The sequence below is a fragment of the Narcine bancroftii genome, chromosome 8 (assembly GCF_036971445.1).
Source record: "Narcine bancroftii isolate sNarBan1 chromosome 8, sNarBan1.hap1, whole genome shotgun sequence".
NCBI classification, from domain to species: Eukaryota; Metazoa; Chordata; class Chondrichthyes; order Torpediniformes; family Narcinidae; genus Narcine; species Narcine bancroftii.
In genome coordinates this window covers 159,146,796-159,164,125 of record NC_091476.1, presented here as the reverse complement: position 1 = coordinate 159,164,125, position 17,330 = coordinate 159,146,796, and the positions used below count along the sequence as shown (strand labels likewise).

At 39.8% G+C, this 17,330-nt stretch overlaps 2 protein-coding genes across 7 annotated transcripts in view; one reads left to right on the top strand and one right to left on the bottom strand.

Moving 5' to 3' along the window:
* LOC138741477 (grainyhead-like protein 3 homolog) overlaps positions 1-14,394 on the top strand; it is a 62,200-nt gene extending 47,806 nt beyond the window's left edge. For all 4 annotated transcript variants that reach the window (XM_069895655.1, XM_069895654.1, XM_069895656.1 and 1 more), the window contains 6 exons: positions 588-727; positions 2,054-2,091; positions 5,238-5,326; positions 7,709-7,794; positions 10,029-10,093; positions 12,539-14,394. In XM_069895655.1, coding sequence (XP_069751756.1) covers positions 588-727; positions 2,054-2,091; positions 5,238-5,326; positions 7,709-7,794; positions 10,029-10,093; positions 12,539-12,653 — 533 coding nt within the window. In that variant the 3' untranslated portion in view covers positions 12,654-14,394. The remainder of the gene's footprint in view (positions 1-587; positions 728-2,053; positions 2,092-5,237; positions 5,327-7,708; positions 7,795-10,028; positions 10,094-12,538) is intronic.
* Positions 14,395-15,703: 1,309 nt separating this feature from the next.
* stpg1 (sperm-tail PG-rich repeat containing 1) overlaps positions 15,704-17,330 on the bottom strand; it is a 40,559-nt gene continuing 38,932 nt past the window's right edge. For 2 of the 3 annotated variants that reach the window (XM_069895651.1, XM_069895652.1), the window contains one exon: positions 15,704-16,390. In XM_069895651.1, the coding sequence (XP_069751752.1) occupies positions 16,317-16,390 (74 nt within the window). In that variant the 3' untranslated portion in view covers positions 15,704-16,316. The remainder of the gene's footprint in view (positions 16,391-17,330) is intronic. The other variant, XM_069895653.1, reaches the window with a different exon arrangement.

Here is a 17,330-nt window from a genome sequence, read left to right as displayed (position 1 = left end):
TTTTTCTTTTGTTGGTATGCTTTATTTTATTAAGAATGAGCTCTGGATTCCTTAATTATGATCATATTTGAATTTTTTTTTCTAATTTTGTTGCACTTTGTATAATTCAATTGCTTATACACAATAGTTTCAAACTTTAAATCACCAATAAAATATGTTAATGAACTAGTTCATCTCTCCTTAAAATTAGGCACAGGGAATTGTCATTCAGAAAGCATTAAGTCCATAACATGAAACAAGAATTGGGGGCATGCGAAATGCTTTGAGGTTGCATGTCATGCATTTGAAGAAATAACAACAGCCCCCTCCTCTCCTCCCAACATACCCAGCAAACCTTTTCTCTCTGACCTGAAGGAATGCCAAGTCCAAGTTAATGTGCTGTTCTGCTGTGTTCATTCGGAATTATTCATTTTTTTGTGTGTAATATTGAAGGTGATTTAAAAACTATTGATGTGTTAATATGTCAGAGGTAGTGTCTGAACCTTGACAATCAGAGACTTAAACCTGTTATGCTTGGGATATGAGCAGAAAATATAAAAACATAAAATATTGCCTGATTTTATGCTTAGTCTTTTTTCATTTAACAGCTATTACTAGCAAGAGGATTCCACAGACGGACCACAAAGGAAATGACATCACATATTTTAAGAACATGTCAGACCTCACTTCTCCTCCTGTTCTATTCACCCCAGAAGCCCATTTCTTTTATTCACAGCGGAATGGATTGGTATGTAAATAGAGAATGATCCTGTCCATTGTTCACTTCTGTTTGTTTTTAGGTGGCACTTATTATAAAGTTTATTTCCTTGCCATTTCTCCCCCACCTTTGTTATATTATGTTCTGTAACGTGGCCCTCCTGAAGCAGTTGCTCCTCATGTGGAGAATGAAATAGTGAGGTCAGGGGAGCTATTTTAGTTTGGAAGGCTGCATAATCAGGCCTCATTGCTGCTCTCAGAGTAATTCTTAACCTGATGATCTATCTGCCAACTTCAAACCATTTCTGCTATCTCAATGGAGATTAGCAAATGATGAACAGATTGGAAATCCAGTTTTCTTTCCTACATTTTTGGCTTTGTTACCCACCTGGAATGCTTTGTCATTCACTGTTCAATCATTCATGGATTTTATTTGAATGTACCTCACTACGTGATGATGGCTCTTCCAAAGGAAGACATGGTCATAGGTTACCATATATTCTTCTTCTTTGGCCTCCGTCTGTCGTGGTGGACCATGGGTACTGCATCTCTGGTGGTCACTGTGGAGTGGCCTCTCCAGGACGCAAGCCAGGTCAGAGTTGATATGGAGATCGGTCTGTTGCCCATGGAGTAGGAAACCCCTCTCCATGCAAATGATGGGTCCAAAGGAACGACCAAGTCGATACAGTTTGGTCCCAGCAGCATTGCAGGAGTTGCCAAACCAGTGCTGGGTTCAGCGGTCAGCTGCCTTCAGAACTCCGACTGTGGATTTTTCCTCGGGGCTTTACTCCCAAAGCCATTCCCATAAGTGGGTATAGTCACAAGGCAGCAGAGGTTTGAAATCGGAGTTTTCCCTCTCTTAGATGAGTTACCATCTGTGGTTAATGAGCCCCATCTGCCTGGAGCAACTGGTTTCAAGGTGCCAGTGGCCCGCCTTTGCCCCTTCTCCTGTCAGTAAGAACAGCTCCGGGCATTAAAAACATGAAGGCCAGGGGTTGGACTTGGTTGTCAGAGGCTGTTTGAGTCGCATGCCATGAAAAGCATTTGTGCAGCAGTGGGAGCAGGCCTCACCTGCCAAGTATGTGGCAAGCAGTGCCTGTCAAGGAATGGCCTGTACAGCCGCTCCAGGATGCTCATATCAAACCCTGCAAATTGACCTCAGGTCCCAGCATCATCCTATGGGATGGACAACCAAAAGAAGACATAGTGAGGTGTGTTCAAAATAAAATCCATGAATGGCTTGAACAGATTTTATTTTGAACACACCTCACTATGTAGTCACTTCTGTACTACGTTTCAATACACACAGGATAATGCTTGAAAATGGTATTAAAATCTTGTGCTTGTTTACTTTCAGGGGCACTCAATTGGTTCTGAAGTCACACCTCCTGAGAGGTAAGAATGATTTGTTTTTAGTTTACAATATTATTTATTCTTTTGTGAGGTAGTTTTCCTTTGCTAATGGTGTTATATCCATTGGTCAGCAGAAGACATTTGCTTGCCAGTTCTATATATTATATCTTTTGATTTTAGAAAACCCATAGGTGTGCCTCTGTATGGTAATTTGATAATCAGCAGAGATGAGAAGGTGATTAAAGAAATTTCAAATAGGTTTGTGCAGGAACAACACCTACAGGGGATTTTGAAATTTAACATTAATGTGCTCCAACCACAGTGACAGAACATCAAATGCATTTAATTGGCTGTGAAGCCTGTTGGAACTTGCAGACATCACAGGCCAATGGTGTGCAAATTCTATATCTGCTTATGTTAAAGCTAAATCAAAGGTATTGCAATAAACTTCGGTGTTTTCAAATTATAACCATTGTTCAGTTCTTTAAATGAGCAGCTTTAATACTGATTCTGTACGGTTATACCTCCACTGCCAATCATCCTGACCAACACCAACACTATTTCATTATTTAATCTCTACTTCCATTCATGCTATTCCTTTTGCCCTCTTTCCCTTCTTCTGACTGGCTGAAAGTTTTTTCCCTCAAGAACAATGAACCATAAGAACACTAGAGCATAGAAATAGACGCCTCGAACCTGTGCCAACGCTTATTTTGCCTAGTTCCACTGACCTGCACCCAGTCCACAGCCTTCCATACCCTTCCCATCCATGTAACTGTCCAAAATTTCCTCATGTCAAAATGAAGCCCCGATTCACCACTTCAGCTGGCAGCTTGTTCTACACTTGCACAACTCTCTGCATGAAGAAGTTCCCTTAATATTTTCAAGTTCAATTTATATTGCACAATTTTTTTCAACTTGCATTGACCTGGGTGCTATAAAAACCAAGGCAATCCATCAAACTTAGTACAGCTAATGACAGAAGGTACGTTTTTAACGTGGATTTAAAGCAGTTGAGAGAGGGGTCTAGTTTAGTGGTCAGGTGAATGCTGTTTCACAGTTTGGGGGCCACAACCGCGAAGGGTCGGCCTCCTCTTTGTGTACAATTATTGTGTGGAACAGCCAGGCATCCTGCGGTAGCTAACCTGAGCCATTGAGGAGCAGAGTAGGGTGTAAGCAGATTGGAGATATGGTGGGTGGGGGGGTGGGGGGTGTGCAAGGTTGTTGAGAACCTTGTATGTGAATAGCAGCAGCTTGAATTCAATTCTGAGCTGTACTGGCAGCCACTGGAGGGAGGCCAGAATAGGGGTGATATAGGTACCTGTCAGGCCCTAGCCACAGCATTCTGAACCAATTGGAGGTGGATAATTTTCCCCAATATATAGAGAGTTAGCGTAGTCCAGACATGAGAATATAAAGGTGTGAATAACCTTTCTGAGGTCCTTGAGTGAGAGGTACAGTTTTATTTTAATGGTGCCAAGCTGGAAAAAGCAAGCCTTGTCAAATTTGAAGGCAGGATCAAATAGCACCCCAAGGGATTTAACGTGGGGTTTAATAAGAGTGGATAGATTACCTAGGGAGTCGTGTAACTTTTTGATGAAATAGGGGGGGCAAGTAGGATAATCTCAGATTTTGTCTCATTAATGTCTTCCAGAGACTTGGTGAGGTTGGTGATTTTTGACTGGTCATCGGTTTTAGGGGGAGGTAGAGCTGGGTGTCGTTGGCGTAACAGTGGAAGATGCCATGTTTCTGCATGATATGGCTGAGGGGGAGCATGTACAGTGAGAAAAGATTGGGGCCAAGGATGCATCCTTGCAAAACCCTGCAGGAGAGAGTGGCTGAGGCAGATGTGTAGTTAACTGCCCATGTTAACCGTGAAAGCCTTGTCAGTAAGATCTAAGATTTGAATCGGGTCAGAGCCACACCATTGATGCCGACCTCCTGCTGGAGACGGTCTATCAGAATAGTGAGATCGATAGTGTCGAATGCTGAGGTCAAGGAGCATTAGAACAGCAGCACTGCCCAAGTCCGTAGGTCGTTGTATACTCTCAATAAGGCCGACTCCGTGCTGTGGTGGGCTTTATGTTCTGACTGAAACTTTTATATTATTCTATTTTGCACTCTTAACCCATGTCCTCTGGTTCTTGTTTCACCTAACCTCAGTAGACATCCTGCATTTACCTTATTCACACCCTACATAAAATTTTGTGTACCTCTTATCAACCTCCCCTCATTCTTCTGTGCTCCATGGAATAATGACCTAACCTGTTTAACCTTTTCCTGCAATTCAGTTCCTCAGGTCCCAGCAACATCCTAGTAAATCTTCTCTGCACTCTTTCAATCTTATGGATATCTTTCCTCTAGTTAGGAGACCAAAACAGTGCACAAGACTGCAAATTTGGCCTCACCAATGTCGTACACAACTTCACCGTAACATCCCCACTCCTATATTCAATACTTTGATTTATGAAGGCCTTCCTTACTGACCACTATACCTCCAATCTGCAACCTTCCAGATCCAATTTACCATTTTACCATTGCTATAGATGACAAACTGCAATCGACCCAGCCCTGATCCATGAGGTGCACCACGAGTCACAGGCCTCCAGATTTTAAAAAATTCTGATGGATGGATATCAAAGTGAAATATTAGTACCACAATGTCATTTGCAAAAAATTGAATGCAGTATAAAAGATTAGAGTAGCACTTGATTGAAAGGTGTTTTAGGAAGGATGAATTTACACAGATGGTTTATTTCAGTATGAAGTAATTATGCTCTGAAAATCTAACAGTGCCAATCGGGAGTCAGACAGAACTGACAGCAGAGTGAAGCAAAACAATAATAAGATAAAACACATAAGGAGCAGGAATAAGCCACCTGGCCCATCGAACCTGCTCCACCATTTCATAAGATCATGGCTGATCTGGATTCTGCATCACCTTCCTGCCTTTTCTCATCAACTCTTAATTCTCCTAATATGTAAAAATAAATCTATCTGACTGTGCATTACGTTTAATTTAATGTAATTTAAAGATACTGCCCAGTAAGAGGCCCTTCCAGCCCAGGAGCTGGCCAAATATACCCAATTAATCCATTATGTTGCTTTTTTTTAAATTAAATAGTTGTTTGAATTAATGATTCTATTGTAAAATGTTCTGCTCATAATCATATGCATTTAATGTGCAGGTTTCCAGTGAAAAGGGGAAACAAGCCCCTGTACAAGGATGAACTTGATATACCAGATAAACTTCCCAAGCTTTGTGAACCAGAGAAAGGTACAGCAACAATGCACTTAAACACTCAACTTTTTTTTATAAAAACTCAGAGCTTGCTTGTGTTGGTAAGACTGGAGGCAGCCTTCTGTGGAGAGTTGTACCTGGACCTTTTCAACTGCTGAACCTTGTTTGAATAGAACTGCATGAATCTCTGACAAACTTAGCACTGGAGGTGAAGGTGGGGTGGGAAGGGATGGGAGAGGGGCGTAAATGTTATCACAACAAGGCCATGGATGGAGAGGCCTTGGTGCCCAAATGAGCCTAAAGAGCAGTGAAAGAAGTCTTGGTAAAGCACAGAAATATTTACTTTACCTGTATCCTGCCTCCTTGCTGTGTTGTACAATCCCCCTGTCCCAGATATCAGATCATGTCTTGTGAATGTAAAGTAACGTACTCACTGTCTGGGGCTAGGTCCTTCTGCACCTGTTTTATTCTGAGCAGTAAAGGGCAAGAAGTCACAATAAACTACCTGGCTGTCACTTAACCTAAACCACCTTGTGATGGTAATGCTTAAAAAATATTGTCTAAGGCCTTCTCCTTTGGACCCAGTCACCTGTAGGCCTAGTGAGGATCTGCTGCTGTAGTTTCCCATCTTGTAGGATCCTCTCCCAGGCTACTCCAGGGAAGGAGGGAGGAGTCTTCTCTGAAGGATGCCTGCACCGGTCTGCAGCTCCAACAGAGCCGGAAGCCCCTCATGGGTTTTGCCCATCCTAGGCAGGGACCTCTGTGTTTTTTTTTATTTCTTGAAAAATAAACACTGCCAGACTACTCTACAGGCAGTTTGAATGTGTTCAGGCAGGTCGGGTAGGATGACTGCACTGTAGGTTCCCTGGAAGGAGCCTTAAGAGTATAACTATGTCCCCACAACTCCCCAGTGTGCCCCCTCTGCAAATGGATTCTCGACTTCCTGTCAGGGAGACCTCAAGCAGTCCAGATCGGTTACAGCCCCGCCAAGACCATCACATTGAGAGCGGGGGGCCTCCATGGCTGCATCCACTGTTGTTCACTCTGCTAACCCACAACTGACAACACGACCGTGGTGGGCCCAATCAGTAGGCATACAGAGAAGAGGTGCAGTCACTAAAGGACTGGTGCACAGCCAACAACCTGTATCTGAACATTTGGAAAAAAAACAAGAGATGTTTGTTGACCTCGAGAGGGCCCGGGGGGACCATGCTCTACTGATCATTGACGGCTCCACCATTGAGTCATCAAGACTATCAGGTTCCTTGGAGTGCCCTTGGCAGAAAATCTCACCTGGTCCCTTAACACAAGCTCCATAGCCAAGAAAGCCCAGCAGCGCCTCTACTTCCTGCGAAGGCTGAGGAAAGTTCATCTCCCACCTTCCATCCTCACTACATTCTACAAAGGATCTATTGAGAGCATCCTGTGCAACTGCATCGCCACCTGGTTTGGAAGCTCTACCTCCTCAGACCACCGCAAGACCCTGCAGATGAGAGGGAGGCCAGCGGAAAAGATCATTGGGGGCGCTCTTCCTCCCATGAAGGACATCTACAACACTCAATGCAGGCAAAAGGCAATAAACATTGTGAAGAGCTCCACACACCCCTCAAGTAAATTATTCTCCCTTCTGCCATCTGGTAGGAGGGACTGCAGCACTCAGGCACTTGCATCCAGATTAAATACAGCTTCCCCCCTCTCCCCCAAGCCATCAGACTCCTGAACTCCCAGAACATTTGTGGATAGGGTACCATGGACTATTACTGTATACGCCGTAATATTTTAATGTGCTTAACTTGTATTCTAACTTGGATTTATGTAAATATGCTCTGATATCCTGGAGAAAAGCTATCTCGTCTTTACTGTGCGAGCATGGTATGAACGATAAATAAAAGTGACTTGACCAGTGGTTAATTAGTCAAAAAGACTAATGATAGTAACTTCCTTAATATGATTTTGATTATTAGCCAAATGTCCGACAAGGCTCCTATATGCTGGTATAATGTATATTTGTTTTTATTTTGTTTGAAGTAATGAATGGGCCCACTTTTGGATTGAAATAAACTTCCTATAAAGTGCAGTATTCATTGAACAGCAAGTATCAAATCTCTCAGGACTCTACAAAACGTAGTTTAATTCAGCATTTTGAAAATGTTCTCATAAAGTGTAGTAAATGTCCTCAAAGTGTTCTGGAGACATTGTGCATTGAGAAGGTTATTGAACATAATTCAGATTGTTGATCATTTTGAAAACTTGAACTTGAATTCTATTGAAATTCTTGTAAGTGTGACTGAATGAAATCCATATTATGGCAATATTACATTAATATTGATACTTTTCCCTGCATGACTTTCCTAGAAAATTTAAGGAATATTATGCATTTAACATCTATAAATAAAATGATCTCTATTCCTTTGCCAGTGCTACTTTATGTGCGCAGAGAGTGTGAAGAGGTTTTTGATGCCTTGTTGTTAAAGACTCCTAATCTTACTGGATTAAAGAATGCTGTAAGTATTGGTTTGCTTAGTAATCTTAAATATGAATCCTGTTTCTTATTGTGGTTGGACAGTTATTTTTTGTGCGGGTTAGTACATCAGTATTAAACTGCTGAACATGTTTATCAAAATGGGGAATTTCATTACTGCTCCAATCTGGATTTGCAGTAACTCAGTGGAAGAGCCTTATTTTTATCTCATTTGACTTACACGGAAATAAAAATGAGGAAAGGTGTAAAATGGGCTGCCATTTCGTGACTTGTTTACATCATCATGCAAAATTTTCACCTTGAGCTGTTTGCTTTTAACCCAACCCTGTGAAGCTCCGAACCATAGAACCTTGCAGCACAGAAACAGGCCCTTCTAGTCTGCGATGAACTACTATTCTGCCAGAATTCACTGATCTGCACCCAGTGCATAGCTCTCCATAACGCTCCTATCCATGTACCTGTTGAAAATTTTCTTAAAAATTAATTCTCCATTTACCATTTGGCAGATCATTTCACACTCCTACTACTCTCTGTGGGAATAATTTCCCCATAAACCTTTCCCTTTTCTCTTAAGCCATGTCCTCTGGATTGTGAAAACACAAAGCTGAAGAAACTCAGCTGGTTAAGCAGTATCCTTTATGTCGCAAAGGTAAAGATATATAACTGACGTTTCGGGCTTGAGCCCTTCATCAAGGAATGGAAAAATGTCGGCAGGTAGTGGTTACATTAACAGAGCAATAGTTCATAAAACTGGATTAATGATCCAAATACAACTCAAAGCTCAACACTCCAGCAAAGTGTAATCCGGCTCCTCGGAGGCTGAGGCTGTCAGATTGCTTGAGATCAGACTGCTGCAGTCTGTGTTCAGCAGGTTCCCTCACCAAGTTGGCATCAATATGTGGTGACACCTGAGATCTCACGTTGTATAAAGTGGGGTGAATCGGCCAAGGCCAAAGCCCCCGTGCCCATAACTGGACCGACCGTGTCCGCAAATAAAGCTGTAGCACAGCCTGCTCAATACAGTGAGACCAGGTCTCCTTTTTTTTAAAAAAAGGAGTGTGGAACTCCAAATAAATACCATAACAGAGATGACCATGAAACAACTGGATGGTCTTTAAAAGTCCATCTGATTCACTTAAAATCCTTTAAGAAAGGGAATGTGCGTTCCTTACCTGTCCTGGGCTCAGACCCATTGGGGTTCTTCTGGATTACACTTATTCTCCTGAGAGAGAACATCACAAACTAATCAGTTCAAAAACGGTTTGAAATGGGGATGAAATTAGGTTCTTGCCAATCGTGTTCATGCTCATTGTGGCCAATAGCTGTGAGGTTCTTGCCGCATGAACTTCAGGAAAAGAGTGGTGGAAAGATGGAAGAAGAAGAAAAAAGATTTATTATGCAATAGAATTATACTGTGCATTCAAACCATATGAATTTGCAACCACATTACTCTGAAATATTCATGAGGATGTTAAGCTTTCAAAAAAAATTTTTGCTGTGATTTACTCCAATTAGTTGATTTTTTTGGAATAAGTGCCGTTGGTTGAGTCAAAACTGAGACTCAGATAATTATTGAGCATAATTTATCCCTCCAGCAACAACTTTGCTTCCATGTATTTTAGCTTTTAATATTGTTGCAAGAATCCTTGAGACTGTCCAATTTTTGTCCCAAAGGATAGTGGATGGCAACATAAGAAATTTTTTTTTTTACGGCAGAGTTTGATATATAACCGACAAGCAAGGGGATGAGAGGAATGCAGATTTGAGGTTCCAGGTCAATCAGCCATGATCTCATTGAATGCTGGCACCAGTTTGGAGTGATCTACATTTGCTCTTGATGTGTGCCCTCATTCGTATGTTATAGAGCATTCACAGTAAAAAGAAAGATTGGGAAAAGAACAGATGAAAGTCACCAATCCTGAACTTCACAAATAATTTATGGGCATAGTGTACAGACCTGACTGTTAGGAGTCCAGAAATGCTGAACATCTTGTAATTCTGTAATTTCATCATTTGTTAATATTGAGGGTGTGTTTTTTTTCTTCAACAATGCTATTTAAATGAGGGAAATGTTTAAAATCTCCATTTAAGACTGTGCTGGTTAGTAAAAGCCTTCAGCATGTGGCCTTTTCCCATGTTTCAACTCTAATTAGGGGTTGCTAATATAAAGCACCCCCCCCTTCCCGAGAAGAGTTGACCTTTGAAGTAATTTTGTTTGACCTTTTTGACAATTGTATTTTGACATTTTTGACCTAGATCTCGGAGAGGTATGGGCTGCTTGAGGAGAGAATTTGCAAAGTTTACAAGAGGTGTATGAAAGGGTGAGTAATTGAGCAGATTTTTATCTCCGTTGGGAATGCTTTGTTTACACTGACCCATTAGTAGCAGCCCTCAGTGGGCTGGTGAGTACACAAACTGGAGTCACAAAGGGTACAGGACTCTCTTCTTGACCTGTAGCTTTCATACCAGATGCAACACTGAAATTAAAGTAACTTCAGCTCTCGGTTATCTCAATGGAATAACTTTCTCTTTTTTAGCAATATTGGAGTGTTTTCTGTTCTCGTACTACTTGAGGATACTTAGTGAAGGAGCACTTGAGACATGACAAATTATACAGCCTCTTATTATATTTGAACAGAGATATTTCAGATTAAATTGGGTAACTCTGATAGTGAAACCTACCAGTAGCTTGAGAAATTAAGTTGATGGTTTGCATTCTTCTTCTTCTTCTTTCTTTCTTTGGCTTGGCTTCGCGGACGAAGATTTATGGAGGGGGTAAAAAGTCCACGTCAGCTGCAGGCTCGTTTGTGGCTGACAAGTCCGATGCGGGACAGGCAGACACGGTTGCAGCGGTTGCAGGGGAAAATTGGTTGGTTGGGGTTGGGTGTTGGGTTTTTCCTCCTTTGCCTTTTGTCAGTGAGGTGGGCTCTGCGGTCTTCTTCAAAGGAGGTTGCTGCCCGCCAAACTGTGAGGCGCCAAGATGCACGGTTTGAGGCGTTATCAGCCCTTGCATTCACATTTCCATAAAGAACCTTGGTGATCTGAATTGTACCTTTATTCGTGTGCCTCTATAAACTGCACGTATATATTCTGAATAAAAGAACACAGATTATTACTGCAATAATGAAGCATTGAGAATGACAATTAATTTCTAATTTTGTTCCTGAATTTGTACCAGTATTAAACAATTATGAATAGTTGATCTTAAGGGGGAAAAAATTCTGATATTTTGTTTAGTCATTAATTTTGGGGATCTGCATAAGGCTGGCATTTTTTTTTATCATCCCCATTTGCCCCAGAGTAAAAATGATGGTGGTAAATCACCTCCTCGAACCATTGCATTCCTGACACTGAAGATTCTCCTGTTGTATTGTTGGGCAGGAGGTTCCAACATTTAGATCTAGAGATGGTGATATACTTCCAAGTCGGGACGATTGAAGAGAATCCGTACTGGATTTGGGAAGTGATGTCAGAGCAGGATGGATATCAGCAGCGTGTATATTTGATGTAAATAGTAGGCACTGCAGTCGCTGTGCTTGGTTTGGAGAGGATAATATTTATTGCTTCACAATAAATACAAAGATATGATAAACAGGACCAGTATAGTCTAGTAAATTTTCAGTAATTCAAAGAATTGAGAGAGGCTGCTTGATTCAGTAAGTAGGAACTTAGAATAATAAAAACAATTGAGTTTTGAGCTGATGCAATGCAGACTGAAAAGATTTGTATGCTGGTTATTAGCAGGGTGTTATGTGAAGACAGCAATGGCCTGTAGCTTGATTTCAAAGTTCGTTTTTAAACTTGGAATTTATGCTTTGACAATAATATCTTTGCTTTTTACATTGGTCAGTTCTGATTTGTGCTGCATTTGGACAATGCCAAGGATGAAGATCTCAATCTATAGGTAGAACAGAAGGGTAACATTAGTTTTAAACTTTCCTTGAGGTATTTTGTTAATTAATTAAGCATCATTCATGGTTTTTATTATTTCAATATTTAAACAATTGAACACAAAAGGAAAGCAACTAAATAAGAGGAAGTAGTTAACTCAAGCAGTTAAAGGCCCTGGAATGTTAATTCGTGACTCGATTGGAATGTGACTTTGCCGATTGGCACACTGATTTTTGGTCCTTCGTCAATGACTCATCTCAAAAAACACAAAACAGGTGTTCCCAGTTCTTTGGAAGGAATTTTGTATTTAATTTTAGATACAATAAAAATTGTAAACTCGTCAGGTTATTTTGGCTCTATTTTCCAAACATATCAGCTTTGGATGGTGCAGAAGTTTTTCAACAGAAGCAGGGAGGTTTAATCTAATGCCAAAGAGAGACTGAAAACCCAAATTACTCGATCAAAGTGTTACTCCACACAAAAAAAAACTGGCTATTTTCTCGGCCACTCTCTTGGAATGTACTTCCTCTTTGTTCCCTGTTGAGTGGTAGTAACACCAATCAGACTGAAAACTCCGATTTCAGTCACTTTGCTGTCTTGTACAAGATGGGCTTAACTGGAAATGAAAGGTGTCCAAAAGTAGAAACATTCACATTTGTGGAATAGTCGAGGCCATTCATCTCAATGTGCTCGTGTTGCACAGAAGTAGACCAGGTTAATTCCATCTCCCAACTTCTGGTGTGTCGTCATAGTCATTTTAAATGTTCTCTTCATGAGAGGCCATATTCTTGTGGTGCAATTTGTTTTACATTGGCAGTTTAGACTACAATTAATGAGCTGAATTTGTCATTTATTTTCCAATTTTCTTCCTCCAGAATCTTGGTGAACATGGATGATAACATTGTACAGCATTATTGTAACCACGCTGCCTTTTTGGTGGAGATAAAGGACGTATGTGGAGGCTGTCACGTCACACTTAAGGAGATTTAAAGAGACTCCAAATTCCTAGGCAAACTCAATGAAGTATGGAATATCAGAACAGACCAGCAATCACTCTACCTCTTTCTCTTCTGTCCGTGAACATATACTATGTTATTGGCTGCTTTGGAGAAAAGAACTTTGTGCCATTATTCTCTTCTGGCCTAACAACAATAGAGCTTAAGGAGAACACAAAGAGTTCATTATTGCCTTAATTTTAATCTACAGTTGCTTAAAGCAATGATCTCTTCTGCTTTTATGCCGTTCATCGCATTATTTCTGGGAAATGAAAGTCGTACACGCTTTCACTCCATCTAACCAAACCTTATTGACTGTTGGACTGTGTACTGGATCACCAGCCAGTTTATGCATATTTTAGTATGTTGTTTTGTGTGATAATTTTAGAACCATTTACTTGTTTCTGTGATTTGATTGTCAATTTTAAATTTAGCCTTTCAAATTTTCAGCAGGTTCTTCAGTATAAAGTATTTACACAAGGAATGGCAAATCATTTGCGATTTTAATGGTGCTCATGAAGTATGTAGTAGAATTCATTTTCTTCCTTTGGAGAGGAAGGCTCTGAAAGAGGTGTTCTTTCTCCTTTAAATATTACTGCGTGGTTCCGCAGAAACATTCTTCCCTGTTGCACGTCACAAGTCTGCACCATCTTTCCCTAATGTTTCATTGGAATCATCATTTTATTACTGCAAATGATACCATAATTTCTTGATGGGATCATTAAGGTTAGCAACATTCACAGAACTTGTGTGTCTTTTAGAATCATTGTGTGCTGGTATTGTAATCATGATGTGAAACCTTTAAAGCATTGTACTGTGGATGTGTATAAAACATTGTACAGCAGCTTAAACAGGTTAGCAACTCTGATATGTAGCATAGAGCAGATACCAAAATACTACTCAGGTTGCTAGACTTAAAATGTTAGTAGCCCTTGTAAATGCCTAATTTTTAACAAAATGTATTATATGCCCTTTCTCAGCAATTATGTGCCTCATTGGCCCATGGTGAAATTAGCCAAGGATGCTGTGTTTTTTCTTTGCAGTACCATTGGAAGAGCACTGATTCCTGTTAACTCTGATATATTTTTTAGAAAGCTTTCAGATTTGATGGTAACTTCCGGACTAATTAACATCAAATTACCATAACTGAAACGTTAGATTTCTACACCCAGAGACATGGTTTAAAACCAAGTGATTTAAGTATTTCTGACTGATTTACAAAATCAACATTCTTGGGGTACATTTTCACATTTATAAATGTTTTTAACATTTGGACATAAAGTTAGAGATTTGTATTATATACTCAAAGATTTTCACTGATATTATTGGGGAAAGATGGGAACATTTCTTGCAATGAGTCATCTTGATATTTTTGCTTGCCTTTTTTTGTGTATCTAATATAGCCAGACTTTCCATTTATTTGTATTGTACTCAGGTTCACCATGATGTGAAAACAGCTAGTGTACATATCACGAATTTGCCTCAAGCATGAACGTTGCGATGATGGACATTTCATGTTTATGATGTATTGTTCAAACTGCAGATGAAACCTCACAATTGTGGGATATATTTTTGTTGTCCTTTTGTAACGAATTGGCATATTTGGTGTAACACTCCAAAGTTGTAGCTTCCTAGGTGTCACCTGCTGATTTTTAATGTCAAAGATTTAGATAAACTTCACTGCCAAATTCCTGTATAAATTTCAATTGATTAAAATGTAACTTGTTTTAAAAAAATCTGTTGTATTCCTCCTCTGAAGGAATGAATGTTCCAACTCTGTCCATGTGCAAATGCCAGTGTTCTATTTTGAATGTTCATCAAGATGTTTTTAAAGTTAAACATTCGAAACAAACATTTATTTTAAAGTATCAGTCTGGTGTAGTTAAATGAGGAAAATGTCATTTGGTTGATGTGGGTGGAGTTGTTTGGGGGAAAAAGAATGGGGGGGCGGGGGCTCTAGATGTAAAAAGGCTAGTGTTAACCTCAAATGTATCCATTAACTGCTCTCTGATGTTGAGAATTACAAAAAATACTGAAGACTTGCAGCGAAAAGAAATGTCTCTTCCTCAAATGGGAGACTTTCCATTCTGAAATTTTGCCCTCAGTTTTTGATTCCCCTATGAAGGGGATGTATCCTCGCATAATCTTGTGACTGAAATGATTTCTTTAACTCGATATTGAGAACAACTGGGGCAAGGGGTCATGTAAATCTTTTGTCCAACTAGTTTGTTTAAATACCTTTTGTTAACAATAATTGTTTTATATTTGTCCTCCCTGTTGCTGTCTAATTTTATTGGATTTGACATTGAGCCCAATGTCAAACTCATAGCAATGTTCCCTGTCCTGAATAATCCAGAGATGTTGGCTACCTTCAGTGATGCCTCAAACGAGAGTGGTAAAACCAATGCTCAATTTGCATTATCTTCCAAATTCCTGACCAGAATGCCCTTTGCATCACTCAGTCAGCATAGATCAGGCCTGTGTTCACCAGAATGAGAAGTAATTGCCTTGAACCGCACAAAATTCTTGTAGTATTTGACTGGGTAGATATAGGGAAGAAGACATTTTCTGTTGCGGAGAAGTCTAGAATCAAACATTCAAGATCCGTCTGAGCAAAAGATGACCAAGAGGCAGAGAAAATACTTCTCGGATATTCTTGAAACATTGAAGAAATGTAAAATCCTTGCTATCTCGTGGAAAGCACTGACCCATGGCACTCAAACTGGCGAAGGAATGAGTGGGAATACAATGAAAATTGAGTGCCTCTTTCAGAGTGTGCTAATCCCGATGAAGATAAGGGAAGAGTGTAACCCCTTGCTTACTTTCCTCTTGCCCACATTTACCCCTGTTGCAGGATCTATGGATTCAGCCATATCAAAATCCATAGAACTGGAAGGGGGTGCAAGTTACCCTCAACCAGAAGGGGTGCCCTGAGAGAATGTGATTTTTGCTGTTTTCTTCCAGCAAGGGAGATATTTATTATTAACACTTCTTTTTGTACTTTTTTAAAGATAACAAGCAATGAGAATAAAAGATAAAGCATTCTTTTAATATTTATTAATTTAATATTGTACGTCTTTCTTCCTTGCATCTAGCTTGTCATTTTATATAATTTACTACCAGTGAAACTATCAAGTGAAGATGAGCTAGAATATCTGGAGAGCCAAGAACTAGATTAACTTTTAACAGACTCTATAAGGACTATTCTTTTTCTGACCACATTCAGACCTGGAAGTTTTCCATTGATTCCAAATCTAATTGTCTCTGCCTCTATTTCAGCAAGATATATGATGAATGCTCAAAGAACTTAAACCCAAGCTTTTCACTTCATTTAACAAGGCCATACCTTTAAGGCTTCAATAGCTTGAATGAAAATTGAGTTACTGCCAAAGTTGACAAAATAACTGATTACAATGTTTTCTTTTCTGAAGGGGTGCTTACATGAGGGAACAAGTGCAGTACATGATGCCTGTACATTCAGATGAAGCAGCCTCCAATCAAAAGTCATAAAAATAATCCTTGAAATTTGATTACGATCATTTTTTTTTCCACAAAGTTATCAAGTTCAGAGAAAACCGCACTTATCCTGTGCACAACAGAAATGGATTTGGTGCAATCAACGGAAGTCCCGTCTGTCCTTGCATAGCTCCATCAGTGACTATAATGGCACCCACTTTTGATGAATATTGTACAGGAACGACTGTTTTTCTTTTTTCTTTGGCAAATACGAGGCTATGGGATGCAGAACAGACAAATGTCACAAAGAATACACGTTGCTTTAATATATATTTCTGTTAAAATTCATTGAATGTTTCAAGGTTGGTAATTATCACACAAAATATTGAGATTTAAAGCAATGGCCATAGATTCAGAGCACTTGAATTCTCTCAAAGAGAACAAAGCTTCAACCTCTGTCTACTTGGATTTTGAAATGATTTCAGATTTTCTCATCACAGGGAGAAGGAGGGCTTTTTAAAAAAAAGTGACAGGGACTATTTCATCACTTAGTGACCTCCTCTCCTGAGCTGAGCTTTAAACAATCTTTGACACTTCAGAACACATCTGCAGCAAGTTTCTGTCAGGACTTCCTAAAAAGCTTCAATTTTTTGATGTTTGTGGGTTGTTCTGATACAAGGTGATCAGCCTCCTAACTATAAATTCTTTTTTTTCTCTCTGCAGACTCTGTTTAACTGCTGGCTATTTCCAGCATTCTTTTGTATTTCAGATTTCCAATAGTCACAGTGTTCTGTATTTTATATTTCTCGCACTGTTCTCATTTGTCTCCCTCTAATTACATCTGGATAGATCAATTACCAGGTCTTTGTCACTTTGTTTCAGTTAGTTCAGCTTCTCTTGGCCTCTACCTTACCAGGACATTCCTTTTGTTTTCTCCATGCCAGAACCTTCTCTGCAGCTTGATAAATGTTTGTTTTCTAATTTTTCTTAATTCCAGAGAAATACCATTGACAATAACCATCTTAGTCTCTCCATACATGCTGCCTGTTAAAGTGAGTGTTTCCATCATTTTTTTGGTTTTTACTTCATTTCCAACATTAGCAGTTTTATGCTTTTAGCCTGTAATAACTTTGTTCTGACTTTTGGTGTGAATAAATGACCTTGCAGATAAAGTATTGATGTGCAGAGGGATCTGGGGTTCAGGTCCTTTGCTTCT